The sequence below is a fragment of the Pelecanus crispus genome, chromosome 3 (assembly GCF_030463565.1).
Source record: "Pelecanus crispus isolate bPelCri1 chromosome 3, bPelCri1.pri, whole genome shotgun sequence".
Lineage (NCBI taxonomy): Eukaryota > Metazoa > Chordata > Aves > Pelecaniformes > Pelecanidae > Pelecanus > Pelecanus crispus.
The window spans coordinates 40,621,725-40,646,602 of record NC_134645.1 but is presented as its reverse complement, the minus strand read 5'-3'; the positions used below and the strand labels follow the sequence as shown (position 1 = coordinate 40,646,602).

Genomic DNA, 24,878 nt, shown 5'->3' with positions numbered 1-24,878 from the left:
GAAACACATTCATCTTCTCACGTTTGTTTCTAACTGGATGTTTTCCATCTTGAAAAAAAATGTTCTCTTAAGGGTGTGGATGGCTTCCTGCTATTGGTATTCCCACCCCACTCCCAAATCAGCCATAATCAACAGTACTACACGTTTTAAAGAACTTTTTGAATTTAATTTAGTCAGCTGTTGCTGTCAATTTTTAGCAATGTATTGATGGTGCTGTAATCTTTTTCACACTATTTTGGTTTTTAACCATTACCAATAAGCAGAGAGGTGTAACTGCTAGTAAATCTTGTATTTTTAACTCCTATGCTTTGTTTTGATACCATTTTGGGGATTTGTAGAAACACAACAAACCAAATATGTGTAAATAAAGACAGAATCAAGAAAACAACTCCACTTTAATCTGATGCATGCTTTACCAAGGATCTTTAAGCAATATAAAAGTTACCGAACATGTTTTTGTCTTGTAAATGATCACAAATCCAAGAAGACAATTATGTTATTTATGTCTGTTCCTTCTTTTCATTATCAAGTTCTAAATCTTGTTTCGGAAGCAGTTTGTGAATTACTAGAACAAATTTTTGTGTGTTAATTAAATGTCAATTTTAGCTGGGGGGGAAAAAAAAAAAAAAAAAAGAAGTTGTTTGCCAGTTCCTGGAAGCAACATAGTTTGCATCTTTGGAAATTATTCTCATGGGCTCACTAACATGCCAAGGAGTCTAATTTATCCATTTAATCAATGTAAGTACCCCTCAAAATTGAACGCCTAACAGACACAGAATTCCTAAATTTTATAACTAACTTTGCATGTTGAGTGAAGAAATTATTTATTACAGAGGGATAGCTAGAGATTTCATCAAGGAGGTAAGTATATTTGTATCTTCAAATTCCATAATCACACAATTAGTTTAAGTTGATAGCTTTGAGATGATGCACTTTGCAACAAAGAATTTGAAATCCTTGAGTTAATGCAAGGTCTCCATTTAAATGTGAGGCCAAGATTTTTTTCTAGTATCTTTATGTATACTATTCTAAGACACAAATGTTCTATCAGAAAAACATTTGATGAACGAATACGTTAAAAATAACAAATAACTTTTAAAGAGCTGGAAAGACACTACATTAGTCTGTTTTTTCCCATTTTTATGCACATGTAGAGCTGTTCATCAGGGAACATTTTTACGATCTCATCTACCAAGTGACTGTTCAGAGACTTATTCTCTAACAACAAATCTTAGCTCTCAAGAGACACCTCTGGCTTTAATCTAGATCTTGTCTTGCATATTCTCAAAACTCTCAGGCTACCTCATAATAGTGAGGGTGTCCACAGACAAAAAGCCGTATCTAGTTTAGGCTAGCATTTCACCAGCTTAGGCTGCGAGTCAGTTATACTTCCACCACTAACCAAATTATCTGCCAAATTGATTAGACTGACTTCCTAGCATTTGGACATTTGACAGAAATGTCATCTTCTGAATTCTGTGTAAAGTTATTACAACATTATACATTGCAAGAAATAATTTCTGTATTAAACTGTATGATACTGAAACAGAGATAAAGCAAACTTCTGAATTTTAAATCAGGTTAAGCCTGGTTTTAATTCCACTTCATTCTGCCAGTTTTTTGTGGAACTATCCTATTCAAATACGTCAAACAATGATGCAAATATATTCTTAAGCTTTGCTTTTGAATTATATATGCAAGGAAGTAGGAAAAGAATGCCTAGAGCTTTACCATGCAGTTTCATATTTTGGGTGCGAAAACTTGTTTATATTTAAATATATGGTTAGGGTGGAAGCATTAAAAAATAAATCAAACATTGTGTTATAAATTATAAAATAGGTAGAACTGACTAATGCCAGCCTTCATATTCAAACCCATCTCTGAACAGTCTAGAATTCCTTTCTCCCCAGTTTTTAAAACTCTGTGTCTGTACCAAGATATACTTAAATTTGGATTGAACGAGTAAACAGCTATTTTAATTAAAATAACAGGAATGCTTAATAAATGTTAGTTTTGTAGTTTGATATTGTATATTTTCAACTGCATCAGATTAAGTTGCTAGTGTAATGTTAAAACGGTTAAAGTAATTTAGTAAATGTTAAACTGAAGACACCTATAGCAGTTCATCAATCCCCGTCAAAATCCATTTCTTTCCAGGATTTAGAGGCATTTCTTTTGTATTGTTCAAGTTCCTAAAACAGAAGCATGCATACATATTAATCTAATCTCCTCGTTATTAAAAGCAATAAGACACATACATTAGCCACCTAAACATTTAAAGCATGTACAAACATTCTTCACTGTAGAAAAAAAATGTACTATATGCTTTTTTTTTTAAACAAAATTATACTGAAAGTGCTATAGATTTTGCCACATTTGCTCTCACATGGGGAGCTAGATTTTATTTATTTACTTACACCTATGTAATGCTACCTGTGTTTTAAAAGCAGAATTAGCCAGCAGAAACTACTGTTTCACACACAGGAATTCAGGGCCTTTCAAGAAGCAAAATGGATTGGTAATTCCTTAAGATTATAGAAAAGAAACTAGAAAAACAAAGCCTACCTTTTTTTTTTTTTTTTTTTTTAAGCACAGGCCTGAAATGAACTTCTGTAAGCTTATATGTCACCAGTGGTGATAATTTAGAGAGCTACCCATGGACCTTAGAAATGCCTGCAGAACACAGGCTTGTCCAGAAAGCAGGAAGAAGAAATATATTTTAGAGGACCACAAAGGGTGTTTAGGAACTCGACGTACTGTATCTATTCAACCTATGGTACTGGATATTTGTGGAGATATTATTCATCAGTGCTTGAGGTTTTTCAGGAAGTATATTACTCATGACAGATAATGATGCCATGCTTTTACTTTGTTTTGTTTTTCAGTTAGTAGTTAAAAATATTCTTTCAGGTGCTACTCATTTGTAGATTGAAAAGTTAGCATCTGTGTGTAAAAATAAAATGCAAACCAAATGTGGTAAGTAAAATTACGCATCTTCTAGATAGTAATTAGATTGTTACGAGCAAACAGAGGTTCAAATCGTGGAGGTATAAATAAAGTCAATTAGGTATGAAAGATGAAGCAATCTACATTATGCTGTACTTGACATCAGCTGAGAATTAGCATGGCAGACAAATGACCTTGTTTCAGTCAAAAGTGCTGCTGGGAATTTTGAAGCCTATAATAAAAGGTTCTAGCAACATCACCAAACACCGCTTTCATCTTCTGAATTTTATGTAGTGGTGCAGACTGTAGGGAATTATTTCTGAAGACTTTTTCAGCAAAAAGTAATTTAGAAAGCACTACGACTGCTTTTCGTTCATTCAAGAATAAGAAGGCTTCCAGCATATTTGCAGGAAGATGATACTCTGAGGTAGTTAGACCTAACCAGCTATTGCTGGCAATACAAAAAAAGTCACCATATCTTACTTAGACCAGGAAAAGAGGTGGACATAAACCAGTGATTCGTATAAATGTAGCAAAAAGTCTCAAAAGTGGGTATGTGTTTTATATGATTGCTATTCTGATTTTAATAGAATGGACTTAGCAGAGTAAGCGAGGTTTCACTGTAGGTATACAGATACCAGAACTGACAAAAATAACTAAATTCACACCTGGTAAATTTAATGGAAGTATTAAGTCTCAATCCAGAGCACAAAGGGAAGCAGAAGAAAATAAACAGCAGAACAACGAAGAAATCATAATCTAAAAATTGTATGGAAATAATAAATGGAATTTTCTCTCTCTCGGGAAATAACTTCAGCAGCTTTGTCATCAGTGCAAAGTTTTCAGAAAGCACCACAGACTCATGACAGGTACAAGGATTTTTAATTAGTGCATATTCTTCATGATGCTTGCAGGAGTCTAGTTTTACAGTTAAGTAACTCAGAGATGACTGACACAGAACATATTGTGTCTAGTCTAAATCTAGCAATTGCATTATTAAATACAACTCTAGTACTACTGATCTGTTCTATCTCTAAGCCAGTCTTTACTCAGTATTTTCACTCCCTCATTATTAATGTTAAAGTAATTATGATCTTGGAACATACTGAACTGTTGGAAACTTGCCAACAGTTAGGAATAGAAAGAATACTGTGATATTTTAAGCAGCACATGTAACCTGATTTATGCTAAGTAAATAATTTCAGTTTTAACAACTTTCTCAAAGGCTACAGGAAGGGGAAAATTAGACAATGAAGTTTTACATATAATGACAATGCTGTCTGGGGGTCATGTCTATAGGTGTCACCTGAATAATTAGCCTTAAAGATTTATCATCTGACTAAACTGTTTCAACAAAGAGGCAGATAAATTCTGCTAAATTATTTTGCTGCAATTTTAGCTAGCCAGAAGGCAGTTCAGTGTAAAGCCAATTCAAAACAATGCAGAAATGCAAAGTATCAAACACACAGCATATATTATAACTGTATATCTAGTCCACTACATACTGAAGTACAGAATAAAATTATAAATTTTTGGACACATATCTAGGTAAGACTAACATTTAAACAATAAGAAATGAAAGGAAAAACAGGGACTAAATGGGAGGATATTTACAAAAAATAGTCTTTAACAAATTCAGTGATTCAGGAGAAAAAAATGCTGTCAGGAAAGTACACCTCCTTAGTTTTCATGTAAAACAAAGTAAAATAAATCCCCATCTTGCAAATACAGCTTAAAGATCACTCCACAGACCCTTTTGAAAAAGAGTACCTTCCTGCTCATAAAGTCCTATACTACAAACATAAGCAGAATTCTGGAATATACTGTAACTATACAATCAGCTAAGAGAGCCTCTCTCCAAACTAAAAGATGATCCTAAGAAAGAACATATCTCAAAGTACGCCAAAACATTTGCGCTAGCATTATGCTTCCTTTGTTTTCTGGGTACTAAGTGTAGGGGGCACAGAGCAGATTTACAAAGAATCAAAAATTGCAATTTAAATATGCTTTCAATGTGCTCTGGGTGCTTTAAACATTATTAGTGCTAGCAAGTTGTCCTAGATGTCTCAACACTGGCATAAAGTGGATTTTTAAAAAAATTTTTTAACCTTAATGCTTCTGTACTTCTGCATTTCTATAAATTCTTCATCTGTCAAATGGGGAAGCTCACACCTAATCTCATAAAGGGATTGGGAAGAAAGGCTTAACTGATGTTTGTGAGGCACTCAGGTAAGATAACATTACCACACATTCTCAGAGAAAAAAATTAATACTTTTGTGCTCATTGAAGTGTCTGAATGGCAGGTTGAGAAATAAGGTACACAAAGAATAAGGATGATGAAAAGAAATACTGAACAATTGAATTGAGACATCAGCAAAATAGTATATGATCATGTAATTAAAGACAATACTATAATGTCTACAAACAAGGAGGAAAAATTAAGATTGTAGGAAAATCCTTAATTGTTGCATTTCCTCAGTTCTGAGGGACTGCCATGACTTTAACTTTCTTTTTCACACAGTTTCTTACTGAAAGTGCCCTCAGTCTGGAACATGGTGAAAATAACTAAGTACTGAAACAAGGATTAAAAATCTTAAGCACCTAAAATCCAGTAGGAAATTTAGTAACAGTGCTCTAATACTGCTCTTTAGGTTGGTTTAACAACAACAACAACAACAACAACAAAATCTTTTGTACCTATTTGGACATGCTTTCATGTGAAAATGAGAAAACTTATTCTTGGCAGCTGAGTAAACATCCTAAATAACTTTTTCTCCACAATATGAAGACTAGCACTTCTCCTCTGGAGAAAATGAAAAGATGCTACTGCTCTGTTACCCATGTTAAGGTGCCCGTCATACTTCTCTGCTCAGTAACACTGGTCTGACCAGGGAGGTTCATCATACAATGTGCAATCTTCTATTTTGTTGAATGAGATTGAAATTGTCTCCTGAAGTTCTGCCATACGGTCACGTCAGAGAAATACGCTGAAAAAATATGGCGCTCATTCTGTTGGCGAACATAGTCCCGATCTCAATCAGACAGCTGGAGATCTGACACCAAATGGCACCACGCATCTACTTTTTTTTTTTTTTTAAGTATACTTTATGGCATTAAGGCTTCAGCTAAAACTGGCACCAATCCCTAAAGTAATACCTTTGTGTAACAAGGACCAGTCAGCATGAACTTTGGCATTGCGTGACACTGACTTCTTAAAGTACCTGATTGGGAGGCTATCCAGTTCTTTGAGCTCAAGGTTAGCTTTGTCATTTGCTTCAGTCAAATGTCCAGATGAAAAAGGTCCAAGCACCTATTTTGCGTATTAGCAGTACAAGGCATAACACAATAGCTAAGACCTGAAACAAACAAAAACTTTCGAAAACACATCTTAGAGTACTTACCTCTGTGGTAGAGAGCATTTCTAAAGGAAAGAGAGCAGACACCCCCACATGCCATCTCACTACCCCAAACATTTAGAAGGAATGAAGGAACAAGACTTTCATGCGCTCCTAGGTGCTCACAGATGCTGGTGGTATATGTGCAGCTCTAATCAACAATATTATTTTAAAAGATCTCACTCTTATTCAAGTTATGTGTATGCTTAAAATGAAATTAAGCTGACCTTAATTGACCAGAAAGCTAGCAGAGAATGGTGATAAATGGATGACACATTTGCCATCTTGTTTATGTTTTACATGGGCTGTATGAAGAGTTAACAGCAAGCTACACATTTAAGGCCTAATACATATGCACAATGAATGTTCTTCTTGACTCTTGAAAGCCCTGCAAAGAGCTCAAAATTCCAGTCATTCCTGGAGAGAATCTGCTAGTTAAGAAATACATTAAAAAAGTAAATTCCAGAAAGGTCCCTGGTGCTCTTTCTCTCTCTGTGAGCTTAACACCAGAGAATGAAAAAGCAGTAAACAATAGCAACAGCACTATTTGATATAAACCTGCATGTTGTACGTCTGTGGGGTAAGAACTAGGAAAAGAATTCTGAAAAGACATAGTTGAAGAGAGATGTGCTCTACCTTGAACAAAGGCACAGTTAAGGAAAAGATAGCCTCAGAGAGCTTTCCAGAGCAAAAAGGTCTAGGAGGACAGTGGTACGACTCATAGTTAACTCTGAAAATACCAAGGAGGCAAAATAATCTGGTGTAAAGGAAAACACTCTTGTGAGAGAATGCTGATGAGCTGGACTCTTAACTGCTACAGCCAAAAAGCTTATCACATAAATACTACCTGACAGCTAGTACACGGGTATAAGCCAGGAACTTTCTTGTTTCTGTACCTTTTTTTAAAAACTGTTTTCTAATTTTATACTCAAGAATTTAACCTCAAAGGTTGTACACTCTGCTAGTGTACAAACCCTTCAACCAAGGTTATAAAGTTGGAAATCACTGGAATAGGAATATATTATGCCAAGTACAAGGATCCATTTTCAGACTGGCTGGATCAAGTGCTAGGACACTAAAAACATTCCTCACAGAGAAATAGCACTGATTTAATCAAACTCTGTATTGCCACAGTTATCTATAAAACTAGTACAGGATTATTGAGCAGTCCTGACCAAGACTGCAATGTCAGTCAGGTATGCTAGTTTTTCTATCCATCAGACTCAGTGACAGGGACTATATTTTGTTTCTGTTGCTATGTTTTTGTGTTTATTTTTCCTTTAAAGCTTATCTTTTGAGATAAACAAGCAAACTGGTTATCACCTGGAGTCCAAAGTGGCATATTAATTAACCGAAAGTAACCGAGAAATTATAACATGCACTTAAATGATTTTGAAATATACCCTGTCGTCATATGAAACTTTCATTTTGTATTATGTCCCATGATTTCATTAGCAACATGCTGCATATTAAACATCTTAATATATTGTTCCTCCTACAGAATAGATATCATGAGACTTATAAAGAATGTCAGACTTACGATGCATTTAAAATGTTGCTTTAAAAATAGGATTTTTGTGCCACTTTTCATATAACGGGGAAATCCAAAGACACTTCAAGACTCACGGCAACTACAGAGTTCCTTTCTTTTAGATGTATATTGCCTTCTTGGTGCATTTCAAATTGAATGAAATTCTAGGAGTACAAAACATTTTAATAATGTGCAAATAATCTTGTAATAATTGAACTTCACGATAGAGAATTTTAGGAAATAGCTGCAGATAACAAAAGTAATTTTCTCTTTAATGCTCAAATTACTTGTAGCAGTCTAACTAAAAGAAGCTACACTGGTTTGCAATGCCCTTGAACAGATTAAGATCCTAAAAGCCTCTCTCTTGTTTAAAAGCAGAAAATGAATAATTTCCTATATGATTTCATCAATGCATACCAGTATCTTCTTTTGCAAGATGCAAGTATTATCTAAAAATAACAAACCTAGCACACCATATAGTTATTTTGAGATAGATAGATATACTGAGTATAAGATTACATTATAAATTGCAAAAGCAACACGCTTTACAAATTTTAATGATTTCTAAGACTGCTCTTGATGTAACAGAAATTCAGAACTGATGCCTGCATTAATAGGATATTACAGGTAATGTGCGAGTTCAAAGACTGCAGGGGTTCTTGAAATTGCTTTATTCTTTTACATTATTAATGTATTTCTTTGGATCAGGTAACTACAGGTTTACTGCCTTATGCAATCTAACTAAACTCTACAAAAACGTGATAGCAGTAATAATCTAACCCTTTGGCTTTCTTTTACAAGCATGCAAAAAGATGAAATTTGCCATGGTGTTTTAGGGTTAGTTGAGATTAACTGCAGTGCAGTTCAATAAAACTGCCTTTCATCTTAAGAGTGCGGGTCTATAAAAGCATGCAAGATCTAGATTGGTGCAATCCATCGTCTTAAGCACTGTTAGAAAAACCTTCTTTAACCACAGCAACAAAGAAGTTAAATGGTGTACAAATAGCCCACATATAAGCCGTGAGAATAGAGTGGAATGTTTCTCAGTCATTCTAGCAAAGAATTTTCTGTGTGTGAAACAAATTAATCTATATGAAATAGAGTTTCCAGGAAAAGTATGTGATACTTCTTCCAAACAAAGAAAAAGACACAAATCTTGGATTGATTTTAACAGACCCATACGTATGATACTGATGAAGACTATATACATATTTCTACTCATGTGATGTTATACACTGATACCTATAAGGCAATGTTCTAACTTTTGTCTAGTTTGCTACAGAATTTTTCTATAAAATTAATTCTCCACAAATGTAGGGAAATGCAGAAACACTTCAAAATTGATAAAAAAAAAATAAAAGACCCTTTCCCCACTAAAGATCTTTCCTGGAATTCACGGGTTAGGCCAAATATTGCTATGTGGAATAATTCTGTTCACTCTATTTAAGATAAAATGCACACAGCCCGCAAACTCGAGTCAGAAATGTTATAATCTCATCTCAGTACCTTTCCAGTTTAAATAAAAAGTTTTGAGGGTGGAAGACAAAAATAAAAAAAAAGTAAACAGCCCCCAACCCCAAACCTTGGTATCGCTTCCCAGACTTCCTGCTAGTCAACACCCAAATGAGAATACAGGGTGCAGAAATGAAGAAATTACTGCCAAGAAAGCTTCACAGCTTTGCTTCAATATTATTGCAGTGAAATAATTCTGGAAGAGAGCTAGAGGGAAAATCTGAATTATTCATTTCTAAAGAAACCACAGAGCCAAAACTTTGAGATCTAACAATGCTCTACCTGCTTAATGTCTACCAATAGAAAAAAATCCCCAAACTTCTAAGTTGAAAAATAAAGTTATTTAAGGGCAAAAATATGAGTATATTCTACAATTAATTCAGCAATGCTGGTGGTTCTGGAATACCTGACTGTGAACAGTAACTGGAGAACAACCACACACCTGGTTTTTCTGAGCTCTCATGACATCAACTTCATACTCAGCGTATTGTAAATCCTGTGCAGGGTCCTTGGTATCTTGTAAATCGCAGAAACTCTAAAAGAAGAAATTATAAAACCCCAAATTATAAAATTTATCTTCTGTTAACAAGAAAATGCCACTCAGTAGATCTAATGGAAGTAGTTTGCTTCTAATACAAATGTGTTAAAATCCTGCATTTATGGAAGAATTTTGTGCTGTAGGACACAGATTAGATAAAATACACTATATATAATCTTAGATTGGTAAAATAATGGGAAAGTAATAGTGCAGTTAGATCTGAAAGGAAAGAAAATATCCTTATTTGGTAGCTGTTTATTATCCTCTCCTCAAAATGAAAATATCCTTTCTGGCCCGTGACATTTGGGTTACGGTTGCTCTTGCTAGAGCATTTAATACTCAAGACTAGAATTCAGTTCCAGTTACCAGAAGTGTTACTTCAGTATCTGAGAAATTGATTACTATCTTTTTGCCAAACACCTGAAATTTCATTTACTAACCTTAAGGGAACTATAAGTTTAATTCCAAAGAAGCAAATACACTAAAAGAAAGAAACACTATCAAATAGGAATTTTTAAATAAATGTTGTCCTGCAGGTTTCTCGTTACTCGTAACAAATGGAAAGTAGCAATAAGTCAGTCATATAAATGATGGAATAAAATAAAGCAGAATTAAAATTATTATTAGATGAGGTGATGGAAAAAGAAATTTGCAATGTCTAAAAACAGCTTAAAGTTTAAAGCATATTTTGGAACCAAAACAGAAGACTGGGAATCTACTTGGCAAATCTTCTTTAATTAGACTGATACCTTAGAACACTGATGGAGCTTGCAAGATGAGAAAAGTATTGATTTCTCCAGCTGCTTCAGGGGGAGTTCGGGAGTTACAGCACGGGGGCTTGGGGAAGGTTTCTTTACTGTGTTTTAAAAGGCTATGAGGAAGTTACATGAAAAATAACAGTCCTGTATAGTTTTTGAAAAGTAAAGTTTAGTCTTTATCATGTTGGGGCATACTACACTGAGAACAGCATCTTAGTGATAATTTCTTCTGGTCACAAACCACCTGAAATAATTTGTGGGCTTTGATATGTAGCAGTCAAGTGAGTGGCAAAGGGTGAACTCAGACTCTTCCTCACCAAGAATGGAGATCCATGGACTGAAAACTAGAAAAAGCCAGTTTGTGCACTATAATTTGAGGCACAGTTTCATAGCCCTGACTGACTTCCTTGCCTGCCCAGGTAAGCCACAGGGCAGGAAATGTGCAGGGATAAAGAACCGTGATACAGTCTAGTACACAAGGAGAAAGCAGCAGCCTGTATTTGCTCAGGTCAAATAGAAAAGACTTCTAATGTCCTAACAACAGCAATTACATTTATTGAAAAGAAGTATTTGGGGGTTTGCCTCTTGGGACCATAAATTTCTGAAATATGTACAAGATTTATCACTACATAAGTGAAAAGGGATTCTAATTACCTTGCAAATCCAAGCAATTCCCAGAGCAAAATAACAGATTTTGGCAAGGAACTCTTAACACACTCACCTCAAAGTCTCATGCCCTAGCAGAACAAGGATCAGGAGCTTGCTACAGCCAGGAAGAGCTCTCATCTTAGAACATCACTGTCATTTGGTTTTGGCATTAGGGGATATGTCAGCTTATAAAATTCAAAAAATGTTGAATATAGCTTGTCTCTCAATATAATGAAAGGTAATGGTATAACTTTGGAAAAAACAGAGTCAGTACTTTCATTATTACTAAATGTAGAAAGGTGACTGAAGATGCAGAAGCTAATAATCAAAGCACCACTACATACAAATCTGTATCTTTTCAAAATGTATGAATTAAGAGAGGTTGGAAGAAACAGAACTGCTAAGTGAGACTAAAATTCCAGTGACTGGACTTGAAAGACAAAAATTAGTAGTGATACTACTACTATTCTATGAGAAAAGCAGCTGTGCAGCAGACATGTAAATACCTACCTTGGGAGGAAATGTTTTCTCAAATACTTTTTTCCAGAGTTCCAACGGTGTGTTTGCACGCATCTTTCCAATATCACTATCAGAGGCGGGTGGTGGTCCTAAGGATTACAGCGCAGCAGAAAGTAATACAAATATGTTGTCATAACAACATAAATTATCAAAGCATTTTGGATGATGATCTATCTAATTTAGTATTTTATCTTCTACAATGACAAGCTGCAACAAGTTTGAAAAAACATTGATCTCTTGCCATGAAACAGGCTGAGCAGTATTATATATTATATTTTCTTCCAGATCTAAGCTTGTTGATACTTTACTATTTGAAGTAGTCCCAATACTTTATTAAACTACCTAACAAAACTGCACAAGTAATTCTCAATAATATAAATACTGAATCATAATTTTAAACTTTCTAAGCCATTTCCTTCAATAATCTGTTAAAACTGATGCTGATGTGCTATAATTTAACTTTATTTTTTATTTGCTTAAAATTTTTTCTCATTTTCAAAAACAGTTAAGCAACAAACATGAACAGGAAACGTCCTAACCTATTTGGCTCAGCGAATCCAGGCCTGCTGGTATAAATAGAGGTTTGCTGTGATCCACGGATACAGACTTGCTAAACAGAAAAAAGAAAGTGTATCACGTGAGCATTTAGCAATCAATGAATAACAACATTATTCTAGCCAAGACTAGACTCTTACTGGGCTTTGCATACAAATACATGTAAATAAAAATCTATTCAATTCTAGTGGTCACCGTGTTTCTAATCCATCAGTTTGGGGATCAAAACCAAGGAGTTATCACTGTCCTGTTCTGAGACAGGCAACTGAGACACAGGAGTAAGAGTCCATGAACAAGAATCTTTCAGAGGTCATATATAAGGAAAAAAAAAAACCAAAAACGTTTTGGTGATTAAAATATTTTTTATTAAGTACTTTTACACTCTGGGCAAGACATTTAATACTTGGAAAATAATTATGTTACCTTTTATCATAGCCAAATGCCAAGTGATTAATAAGAACACGGGCTTTCAGCAGGAGAGCCTCAGATTTACTGGTAAACTAAATGAATCAGAAAACAAAATATATATTATGATCTTCCATCATCGAAATATTACATTATGTCATCTGCACAGAGAATTTCAGATAGAGCCTGGCTAATTCCTGACCTCAATAAATTTGGTATGTGAGCACTGAATTTACTAGAATAAAAATCTCACCCTCCCTTTCCAAAACATGAATGTATTTGTCACTGAATATATAGATCAAGAAAGATTAAATGAAAAATAGCATAAATAAAGATTAAAGAATAAATCTAAAAATACTGATTTGCAACTGTTGAAGTGTGCATATTAAGAGACACAATTTTTTTGCCTAATACTAATGAGTTATTAAGATTTTAAACTACATTAAAAATTATCCAGAATGCCACAAATATTTAGAAATGTAATGAATAACTAAAATTGTTCACACATCATAAAAGCAACTACATAGTGGCAGAACGGGTACAGATTTATCAGAAAGCAGCCCCCAGAATATCTTCTCAAACAGCATGCTTATTCCTGTCTAAGGGCTTTTGTATCCTAACAGATTCATGTCTTTGGGAAAGAAGTCAGATCCCTACTGTGGGAAATGAAGTTTCTCCCACTTGTTTCAATGGGAATCAGGATTTAGCAGCCAAAGAGTTTTAGGCTCCTAGTTCTTAATTTTTAATTACAATAATGCTTAAATACTTAAAAAAAAAAAAAATTAGATCAATAAAGTTGTAGTCTCAGTTAACAAAACATGAATTCACATGTCGAAGTACAAAAGCTGTACAATTTTACATGGATGCAAAAGGACATGCTGTGATTATAACAATTTAAAGCAAACATAAGTTATTTGGTAATCAAAATAAGCCACTATTAAATATTATTTATTACATAAATGATGGTTGATACAATTCGAACCATCTTCTGATGTAGAGAGAGCCCAAGAAGCAGCTTTTTTGGATTGTGAACCTGAGCATGCGTGTTTCTGCCTTTACTCAGGAGATGATCTGCCAAACTCAAAAATCAATTTATATACCCACATAAATACTTCACTGTCGTCATGGTTGGCAGTTCCTACTCATTACTGTAAAAAAATCCCTGCCTTCATTCTTCAACACTGTGATAATTTGGTATGCTTAAACTGTTGTGAAGACAAGCCCTTGGATCTAAGTTTTTAAATCTACTGAAGCCAGGTCACTAGATGTAAGTTCATGCTTCTAACAAAAAGGGCCAGTTGTCTATCTATGGTGATCACTTTTCCTCGTCCTCCTTCCCTGCACCAAAAAAATTTTGCCAGATGTGCAGCAAACTCAATACAGAAACTGAGCTGGCTAACAGATAACTATTTTTATTTAGTTTTTGCTGATACTGGGAATTATGTAGTTTGTTTGTTCATAAGGTATATCCATCTATTCCCTGCCAATACCTGTAACCCATTTGACAGATTAGCTCATGAAGCAAGCTACTGTAAAACCAATTAAGTCCCATTTTCTCTAGGAGTTTTACATTTCTATTTTTTAAAATATTGTTTGGAACACAAATATTGCTCATCTTCTCTATCCTTAGTTAGAAAGTGAATATACACACCACTAATGATGCTCCATAAAAATGCGAAACAAATCGAAGTGTCTTGCTTATTATTTTTCTCACTTCAGAGTCAAACTCCTGAAAAAGTTGATATTGGAACATATACGTAAAAAGCAAAAACCAAAATATTACAGCTAGAACTTTTCATTTTTTCTATAAACTGCAATGCACTTAGGCTACAATATATGAGGCTTTCAGCTGTCAGAATAATTATATCTTAAGACAGAATCAGTAACAGCCTACTCTGAAAAGAAATGTCACAATTTCCTTTTGTTTCTTTTTTACAGAGGGAGCCTAATTCAGGCAATATGTTAGTCCAGAAAGTTTCTTAATTAGGAAAGTGTATTCAATTTCCAATTAATTAGTTTCATTTTCTTTTAAATTTTTAGAAGTAGAAATACTGCCTATTAGAAGAATAAGGATTTTTTCTTTTTGTGAAAATATTTACCTTTCAGTAAACCTTTGGGTATATGCTCTCTAATACCTGCAAGATTTGAAAGGTGCATAAAAATACCTTTTCATCAATGTTTCTTTAGTATACCATCATACAGATGGCCTTCCCTGGATAAAGTGGGCAAAAACCTGGTGCCAGTGAAGCCTGCAGGAGTCTGTCCATAGACCCCAATGGAATTAGGCTGTTAGTCTGTGGTTATTACATGAGTCACTGATTTTTAAAGAGGCATAGCTCAGCATAAAGCCTCAGTATGAAGGAAGGCACAGTACCTTATTAATAAAGAATTAAGTAACTCAAAGAGTCAGCCAAGTATCAAGGCACTATGTAGTCATCCAGAGAAGCACAGGCTGCCAACACAGCAGCTAAAAATCAAACATACTGTTCTAGTTTCTCATGATTGAAGTGCTGCTTGAAAATTGAATATGCATTTGTTTGGATTTTTAATGTCCTGGGAGAGAATCCAGCAGTGGTAAGACATTTCTTTCCTCTCCCCCCTAAAAGATGCAATTACTCACTTGTCTCCAAAAACTTGAGTACTTGAAAAAAGCTCTAGACTGAAATGAGAGTTTACTGTTTATGCTGCCACAACTACCAAAAAAATCTGACCAGCTGACTTGAGAGAGCCCCTCTTTCACCGCCATAAACTTACAGCTGCTGTCAGAAGGGACACATGGAGCTGGATTTCTCTCACTATAAAAGAAAGTCATCAATATGATGTTTTCTTGCTTCCCTCTTTGGTCTGCAGCAACTTGTATCCCAACATTTTCCAAGTACATCTCAAAAATCATCAGTTTGGGAGTGTTTTGTGAAGGAATGACAGTATGCCTTCCATAATGCTGTTGGATGGAAAGATTTTTTTGTGGTAGAAGGCTGACTGGCCATACTTTTGTTCAAACGATTACTATTATATTACCAAGATTTTAGTATATAGAATCTTTACCAGGAATCTTTTAATTATTTAAAAAAAATTAAGTATTACTTACATGAAAAATATCATATTTGCTTCCAATTATCACCAAGGGTATTGGAAAAGGGTCAACTAACTCATAATCCTATAAAACAGGTATATGACAGTTAAGCAGTGTAAACAAACTGTAGAAGATTGCAACTGTTAAAACAACTGAAAGGGGTTAAAATTCACAGAAGACAAGATCTACTTTTTCAAAACTTAAAGTTAGATGAATAAACTTTAATGCAATATTCATACCATATTCTACAATTTTCTCATTTTCTTCACAAATGGTCAGGAAATCCCTCTGAGCAGTCAGAACACTTACTGGCATAAAAGGGCTTTTACACTATGTAACTCCAGCTCCAGTGTTAGATGGGAAGGGAAGAGAGGAAAAACCTCCTATGTTCACAGAACAACTGCCAGATGGGATTAGTAGAACTGGCTTTTTGACACATTCCCCCTCTTTGCATCATATCCACAGTAATACAGACAAAAGCTCAAGAAAATTAAGCTGAATGATTTGCTTGTGTCACACACTTGTCCACCCCACACCACATTTTCCAAACTCTGAAAAAATATTTAATGTGATTTTCAAATGTTTGATGTCAGCAGAAAGAGGAAACGTCACCTCACAACCATGAAAATGCAAATCAATACCAATGGACAAAACCAGCTCTGAGGGTGTAGACTTAACTCTTAAATAGCTAACTTTTATCAGAAGTTTTAATAAGTAGATTACAATAATTCTCAAGTTATCTGGAAGGTTTTCCTGTAGTCCATATGAAGTGAGACTCATGTGTTCGTGCAATTATTTAGTCAAGCTGCTTCAGTTGCAGCAGAGTGGAAAAGAGATGTGTTGAAGCAGAGGTTGACCTAACTGTCCCCTTCTAAAACCGGTTATTTCACATACAGGTTAAATGACAGTATATTAGCAAGAAGCTGCACATACTGAAAATGCTCTACTTTGAGAGGAAAAATAATGGCTTCACTCATACACTGTCAAGGCAAAAGCTTTGAGCAAAATTACCTGTCGTGGTTTAACCCCAGTCAGCAACTAAGCACCACACAGCTGCTCGCTCACCCTCCCTCCCCTGGTGGGATGGGGGAGAGAATCGGAAAAAAAGTAAAACCCGTGGGTTGAGATAAAGGCAGTTTAATAGGACAGCAGAGGAAGAGAAAGTAATAATAATGATCATAAAAGAATATACAAAACAAGTGATGCACAATGCAGTTGCTCACCACCTGCTGACCGATACCCAGCCAGTCCCCGAGCAGCGATCGCTGCCCCCCGGCCAACCCCCCCCCCCCAGTTTCTATACTGAGCATGACATCATATGGTATGGAACACCCCTTTGGCCAGTTTGGGTCAGCTGTCCCGGCTGTGTCCTCTCCCAGCTTCCTGTGCACCTGGCAGAGCATGGGAAGCTAAAAAGTCCTTGACTAGTATAAACATTACTTAGCAACAACTAAAACATCAGTGTGCTGTCAACATTCTTCTCATACTAAATCCAAAACACAGCGCTATGTCAGCTACTAGGAAGAAAATTAACTCTATCCCAGCTGAAATCAGGACATTTTCATAACTTAAAACGGTGTATAGAATATAGAACTGAAAAAAAAATAGTTTCAGTTTCTTAACTAAGAAAAAATTAATTCAGGATAACATCAGAAATGTTAAAACTGGCATACTGAACCCATCTTTTGACTATGGAATTAATTTTTTACTATGGACTATTTTAGGTGCATCCAGCCTTTTTAAACAAGGTCTGCAATTGATATACTTACACTTTATCATCATAGCAAATAATTCTTTACCCAGGCCAATGGAATATATCTAATCCTTAAAAAAACCTCTAAGAACCTCATCAATTCCTGTTTATCATAAAAATATGTTTAGCTATAAGAAGGCAAATAAAAATCTGCATAAACTGTCATTTACTTTGGCTGTAAAAGATAGCATTTCCTCCCACAAAATTGATATAATTTTTTCTTGAACAATGATGAAAGTAAAAAGAGAACCAAGGAGTAACATACCATTTTGTTTGCATCCTTTCTGGTTTTGATAATGAAGGCTGAATAGAAATTCTAGTTTAGAAGGTGTAATTGTGTGTGCCCCTACAGGGCAAGTATAACAAGTCTTCTCTTCTTAACAATTAAAGGGCATTATTCTTTTTACTTGTTGAAAGGAGCTTGCAGTTTTCTGATAGGTAAGCCCCTGTATGTAAACTCGACACTGTGGTCCTGATTTATTGCCAAGTGTCCTTGCAGACATGTTCTTTTTGTGAATCACCTTCTCTAAAGGTAAAAAACAAAACCATAATCCAGCAAATCTCAAACCCTATACTCCAAATCTACTGAGTGTTGCATATGTTGCTTTCTCATAATTTTTAAGTTACTTTTAAATTTTTGAGCTATATAAGCATTTGCTGTATTGCAGCATTTTATAGAAGTTACAGTAACTAGATTTATGTGCCACATCTTTGAATTGTTGAATACTTATTTATGCATTATATACACACAACATTTGCAGAGGTTTAGTGCACAATGACTTTTCATTTCTATTGCGCATAATCTAGTTTAGCTTTTCCAGAGATTTAGTTAGCAATTATGTTTAAAGGACTGATGTTAACATTTCTGAAACTTTATAATTTAATTAGTTGTCAGATTATCAAAAGGCATTGAGTTTGTGATAGACATTTAAATAAATGCAAAGTATATAGTCATGTTGATGGCTGTTATAACTATATTCTTTGCTTAAATTTGTACCTTCAGCTAGTCTCTTGCTAGATGACTTTTGTACATTCTAGTTTTCATCTTCATTTTAAAAAGATGGGGGGGGGGAAGCAAACTGCTACTCTCAAACTATTTCTTTTGATTGGTGTAACATGCCATAACAATCACATTAGATATCTAACAAAAAGATATAAGAAACCTTCTTTCCTTGTTTCTGCTCTTATTGAATTTTTATTAAATTGCTATAATTTTCCAGTGAACAGGTTCATCTACATCAAATGGATTTTCAGTCATGCATAAAAATCTAAAAGAGTTGTTTATGATTTTCAAAAGCATTATCTTTAACTGTATAAAGGCCTGTGACATCTGGAGAAAATATTAGAAGTAACTTACTGGATGATCCCTCTGCAGATTGTTCCGCATCCTCTGTTTAATTTCAGTAGCTACTTCAGGATTTGTCTTTTCTAGTTTGGTTAAAATTTTGTTCACGTGGTTCCTGGTGACCTGCAGAAGTTTCTCCATAGTAGCCCAGAGTTCGTTAGGTTTGGATAGATCCAATACAAGAACTACAGCAAACGACCTATTAAAAAGGCATTATTTGGTCAAATCTTTAGCGCATGAAACAACCAACATTTTCATATACAACCATACCTGTAGTACAAATGCTAAGATAGAATTAAATGTGACAGCAAAGGAAGACGGCTTTTAAGGATACTCTGAGCTCTGAAGAAACCTCTCCCTCATCTCTTGTTCAGAACTATTACTTTGGCAACTTTCCATCAGAGGTTTTGGGGGGATTGTATATATCAAACTTAGTTTCTGGAGACTTTGTTTCAAGCAACAAAATATGCAAACATCCTGAGCCCATTTACCTCCTTCTTCCTAGCCCCTTTCCTGGGCACTTCTACTATCATATATCCCTGCCATCTCATAACTCTAACAATCCCAGATGAAGCAATGTTAGCAAATGGTTAGGATCTTGCCTAACCATTAATGCATTAGAAAGTTCTATACTTTCATTATTCTTTTGTAATATGAAATAGAAAAAACTGGTTAAGGGCAATATTCTGTGCCATGGACTGTAGCAATTAGCCGGAACCTCAAATGGGTGCATGAGAAAGTCTTCTGAAAGATAAACGGAAGAAGTCAGGGTACTCAAGACATACTTCGCAATTGCCAGGCTTTTGAAGGTGGATTATGATAAGAAATGTTCTACATATAAACTCCTCTCCTTCCAAAACCCTGCCTCCCAAACTCTTAACTGCATTACAGTACAACTGTAAAGAACAACATTGTAAATGCAGCCATTTGAATGGATGCAATCATTCTTTCACATTCCATCCTGACTTGAAAAAGGGGATTCCAGACCAGAGTGGTATTAGAAAGACTACAAAGTAAAGTGGATGTCCAATTTCACTTTAAAATGCTGCAGGGAAAAAATCTGGTGAAAATTCTCTTGGTGAAACTAGATATAATTCATGGAACTTTTAAATAAGCAAATTGCTTGACTACAGACAGATGAGAAAACCAGTGAAAAGCACTTATACTTAAGTTGAAATGGCAGAATTTTTGACTAGCACGTTAAAACCTTGCCTTATGAACAGAAGCGGTCTTACAGAAAAATGTTGCTATCCCATCAAAGAATCTTAAGATCATCCACATCAGAAGATTCCTTATCAGCAAAAAGGTAAGAACAGACTGATGGAGGTGGAGCTCAGTTAAGTTCATTTAGGCAATAGCTGAAAAATTATAGTTGATTTTTTTCCCCCAAGCTCTTCTAGAAACAAAAAGCTTCACATACCAGAAGTGGGTTTTTTTAATTCCTTCTGTCTTAGCCTCTCACTAAATAATGGCATTATCTCAATAGCCAAAACAGTAGCAAATGTACATGATAAAAATTGTATCCCTCCTTTTTTGTTTCTTTTTTTCACAGAAGTTAAAGCTCACTACCAAGGAAATAAAGCAATGCATCACAATACAAAACGTATCTTTTGATCCTTTTCTCCCCAAAAACATAAAATGCAACCCTCATCACCTTCTCATTTCTTCAAGCAACTCTTCATGCATTTCTTCTTCCTATGCTATTCCATCACTTTTATGGATTTTTCTCACTACATTCTCTTAATTCTCTCTAAATTCCTGTTCCCTTTTGTCTTCAAATCATTTCAATAGTTCTACTTCCTCTCAGAAACATCATCTGTCTTGTATGATCTTCATCTCATCAGATGGTCACTTCCCTTCCCAAAAATCCAGAGATTTGTTTTGGTCACAATTTTTTGCCTTTTCACCCTAAAATACTGCCCCTCACAGAGATAGCATCTATGTTTCCATACAGAAGTAGGAAGCAAGATTTTATTTTTCATATGCCCCCACGTTTCTTTTTCTGCTCTTTCACTGAGCATAAAGATACTATGTCTTCTCTTTTTTTGTATTTCTTGTTCTATGGACTTAAGGCCAACCTATTTCCTTCATGTTATCACTTTCTCTTGTTGGAGATTGCTAAGGACTTGGCTTATTAGGAGAGAACCATGGAAAGGAAGATCAAAGCAAAGTATCAGTGGTATTACAATGATTTTTAGAAAAAAAATCATAAATATTCTATCTTACATTTTGAAAGAGTTTTCCACAATAAAAGTTCTAGAGATTTACTTATGTTTGAAGGAAAGTTGAAATTAACTTTGGAATTGTAATATTAATCATTTACCTTATATTGTTGCTAGTGATTGGTATTCGAATCAGCTCCAGTAATGAGGTTCCACCACCTAGTTCCCAAAAATGAGCTATATCTTTAGGCTGTAAAAGAGTTTCTTTATGTCAGAAATGTGTGTTTCCACGCAAAACCAAAAGATCTTAATCTGATAAACTGGCTTTTTATGCAAGTCACTCGGAAGAAGAACATGTATTATTTCACTAGTATTTTCTGAAAAACAAAACCAAATAAAAAACTCCCCATGTTCTAGAAATCCCATATAACACTTATGAAAGACTCCTGGCATGCCTCTGTCTTGATAAATGACTACAGTAAAGTTAAGAAGTCAGGAAGCAGCATGATTAATGATAAACATAAAACAAATCACGTTCTCTTCCCCTTTTTGTTTATTGCAGCTCAAGACTAATACTTTTTGAGAAGTTTGCAACTGGAAGAGTAATGAATCTCTACCTTTGCATTTAGTTTCTGGGAAAAGTTTTAAGTGATTTTTCTTTCAGAGCCAGATTTTCCACTCCCTGCTCCTGTAACAGAAGAGCCATTACCCGCAGCAATAGTTATTGCTGCTGGGCAGTGTTGTGCTGTGATGGGAATGGGTTCAATATTTCTGTTAACATAATCTGCAGTGCAAAATTTAGCGATATGGACACATAACCCAAAAATTTAATTATGATTTAACATCCTCTAAGATGACTTCTTCTCTCATAAAACTGGTTGTAAAGTAGCTTCATTAGTTTGTACTCATTTTGCATTTTAAAGACAAAGTTAAAGGCATGCATACTGTGTTACAATGGGAAAATAAAAGCACTCAAACATGAAAAAGAAGGTAGTTTTTACAGATGAATCTGATTGCTTTGTGTTATACTTTGGTCTCTGATCCACTGTGTTTTAGTGAGAGGAAAAACATTACAGATTAAAATACAAAACTAAGCTAGCTAATTTAAATAAAATTATATTAAAAACCCCTAAACAATAAGCTAAAAACCCTAAGATTCTTAATAAATACATAAATACACAGAACATATAATTTTTTTTGTGTGTGTGTGTATATAAAAAGATATGGTAAACTATAGTTTCTGGATACTCACCGTATTATGTCTCCTTGCCCTTCTACCAAAAGTATATTCCAAGGCTAATGTTGGCTTTGGATTCTCTTCCCTATGCAAGGAAAAATAACTTTATTTTGTCAAGATAATAGTGGAGAAGAAGGACTGAAGGGGTGAGATCACAGGTAGCAATGAAGGGAAATAAGTTTATCCATAAGTGATCAACCGGCCACAGAATACAACATCTGTATACACCTATTATGAATTATCACAGAATATAACCATTTATGTAAAATTCTAATCCACACCTGAAAACTACTTTTAAAAATTTAACACATACCTGTCAAGGCACCTCAGTATAATAGTGGTCTTTCCCTGGAAATTAAAAACAAAGAACAACCCTACTGTACTGTCATTAAAGCATAGAAGTTGTAGCACTAAATGAAACTCACTCATTTAACATTCCAATAATAAAGTACCAGAAAAGTGTAAACTCATGTAATTGTTTGTAGCCTTATAGTGGAAACTTAACTGCCAGCTTTCTGTCAGAATCAAGTTACACTACCATTATTATAATTATAAACCAATAGAGATGACAAATACAGTAATAGGAATAGTATGCTTAAAATTAGACATTAGTGATCAGCCTGGCCAACTCTGTTAAACAGTTTTTAATTATTAGTAACACATTTATGTAATGTTTGGTTTCCACTGCAGTTAATTATTACTGATGAGATGGAAATAAAAAGAATCCTTAAAATACACATAAGCATACAGAAAAATATGTCTTTACACTGTTGAAATTCAGGCACGGAGTACCATGCCACACTGAAGGGGCTAGCACTTCTACAGTTTACTCCCGTGTCCTTTCCTATCTCAAAAATCAGTGAATTTCAGGCCAATCTGAAAAGTCGTCGTATTTTCTCTGAAAAAGGTATTTTAAAAATTGCTGATGAAGAGGTTGCACATATACCAATCCTTCTAAAATAAAAACTGTATTCTTAAAAATATGACTCACTTGGTCAAAAAGGCAAATATTTCATTATTTACTTTACAAATAAATGCTAACAGAAGACAAATATGAAATTACTGGTGACCAAACTTCTGGGACAATGAGTTAAAAAAAACCTTAGGCATGCAGAATCATGAGTTTGCAATCACTGATAAGGCGTGTTCAAATAGGTCTGACATAATACAGACACAACTCATAGCAGGATGGCAAGGCCTCTATCTACAACAAAACTGGTATCAATGCACTTAAATTGGATTGTTACCAGTTAAACCTTTACAAGGGGAAATTTGACATATCAAACAATTACAGAGAGTAGCATTCTTTCTGGCAGTTACTTTTACAAAAATGAATGAAGCCAAACCTCAAAGAATTAGCACATCATTGATAACAATGCTTGAAGTTTTGACTCTCCAAACCATAAACTTGAACTTCTGAATTGTAATAATGTCTAATTGGTCCACACTCTGTGGAATGCCCACTCTCTGCAAGTCAGAATATGACATATTTTGTCTTTAGAAGAATTAAGTGGACCTTAATATCTGAAAATATCAGGTATTTTTCGTGACACATACTACGATCGAAAAACACAGAACTGTACGGTATTTAGCATTACCCCATTTTTGTTTCCCATAAATAATACTGATTTTTCCCAAACTTCCACACGCTTGCCATTGTCGTCAGGGTTTTCTCTCTTTTCCACTTCAGCTATAGCAAGGTCCCATAAAGTACCACTAGTTGGGAAAAACAAAATAAGAGTGTCATTAGAGAAAAACAATAGACCCTAGCCCATAACTCCTGAGAATACCTAAATGGATAAAATGAAGGGTATTGCGGTTTATTATTATTATTATTATTTCACATCAGATGCCCTGTGCTTGTCTAAGTACTTCTAATAAAGCCAGGTTAAGTAGAATTCCTCAGGTAACCCCAAGAGCCATTTGTGGCACACGCTGAGTAAATACCAGCTGCGTGGCGGGAGGCTTTGTTTCGAGTACATTTAAGACAACTTCAGAAGGTTTTCTACCGGTTAAGGCTTTTCACAGCACCCCGCAGGCCAGGCCGGCAGTCTCTGGCGTCGGGAGCCCCCGGAGGCCGGCACCGGAGGAGCCGGTCACGGCTCAGTGGGCTCGGGAGGGCTTAGGACCCGCCCTCGGTGCCCCGGGGAAGCTGCTGCTGGGGGCAACCAGGGCTTCCCCTTCTTTCTCAGGCTCCCCCGTGGCCACCAGCGGGGCGGTGGGTGAGGCCTCCCCCTTTTCTATAGGGTCCTTAACAGGAGCAACCGGCTGCTCGCACCAAGGGCCAGGCATGCCCCCGTCCTGCCCCCGGCCCCGCTCGCTTTGGGAGGCAGAGGCCGAAACGTCCGCTTTTACGCCTTCCTCCCCCCTCCCTCCCCCTTCCAGGCTGTCCTCCCCGACCGCCGGCTCCTTCCCCACACGGCAGCAGAAGCGAACCTCCCTCACGGAACCCGGGCAGGCCTCCCCGTTACCTGGCCTTGGGCATCGCTCCTCAGGGCCC

The 24,878-nt window shown here is 35.5% G+C and overlaps 1 protein-coding gene across 2 annotated transcripts; it reads right to left on the bottom strand.

The window, feature by feature from the left end:
• Positions 1-2,126: 2,126 nt before the first annotated feature.
• DYNC2LI1 (dynein cytoplasmic 2 light intermediate chain 1) lies at positions 2,127-24,878 on the bottom strand. 2 transcript variants are annotated; one of them, XM_075707935.1, is made up of 13 exons: positions 24,850-24,878; positions 23,977-24,094; positions 22,692-22,726; positions 22,394-22,463; positions 21,303-21,391; positions 18,992-19,178; positions 15,897-15,965; positions 14,460-14,537; positions 12,827-12,903; positions 12,388-12,458; positions 11,840-11,937; positions 9,828-9,920; positions 2,127-2,192 (listed from the first exon to the last, which is right to left on the bottom strand). In XM_075707935.1, the coding sequence occupies exons 1-13, from the start codon at positions 24,861-24,863 to the stop codon at positions 2,127-2,129; spliced, it is 1,065 nt and encodes a 354-aa protein (XP_075564050.1). In that variant the 5' UTR covers positions 24,864-24,878. The 2 variants fall into 2 exon arrangements, with proteins under 2 accessions (XP_075564050.1, XP_075564049.1); XM_075707934.1 differs by having other exon boundaries at positions 9,792-9,920; positions 24,850-24,863.

Bases quoted from the DNA above. Each gene is read 5' to 3' on its own strand.
- DYNC2LI1 (XM_075707934.1), bottom strand. The intron at 21,392-22,393 runs GTGAGTATCCAG...ACTCTTTTACAG, and splicing joins GGGCAAGGAGACATAATACG to CCTAAAGATATAGCTCATTT. The intron at 12,904-14,459 runs GTGTGTATATTC...TGATTCATTTAG, and splicing joins TTTATGGAGCATCATTAGTG to TTTACCAGTAAATCTGAGGC.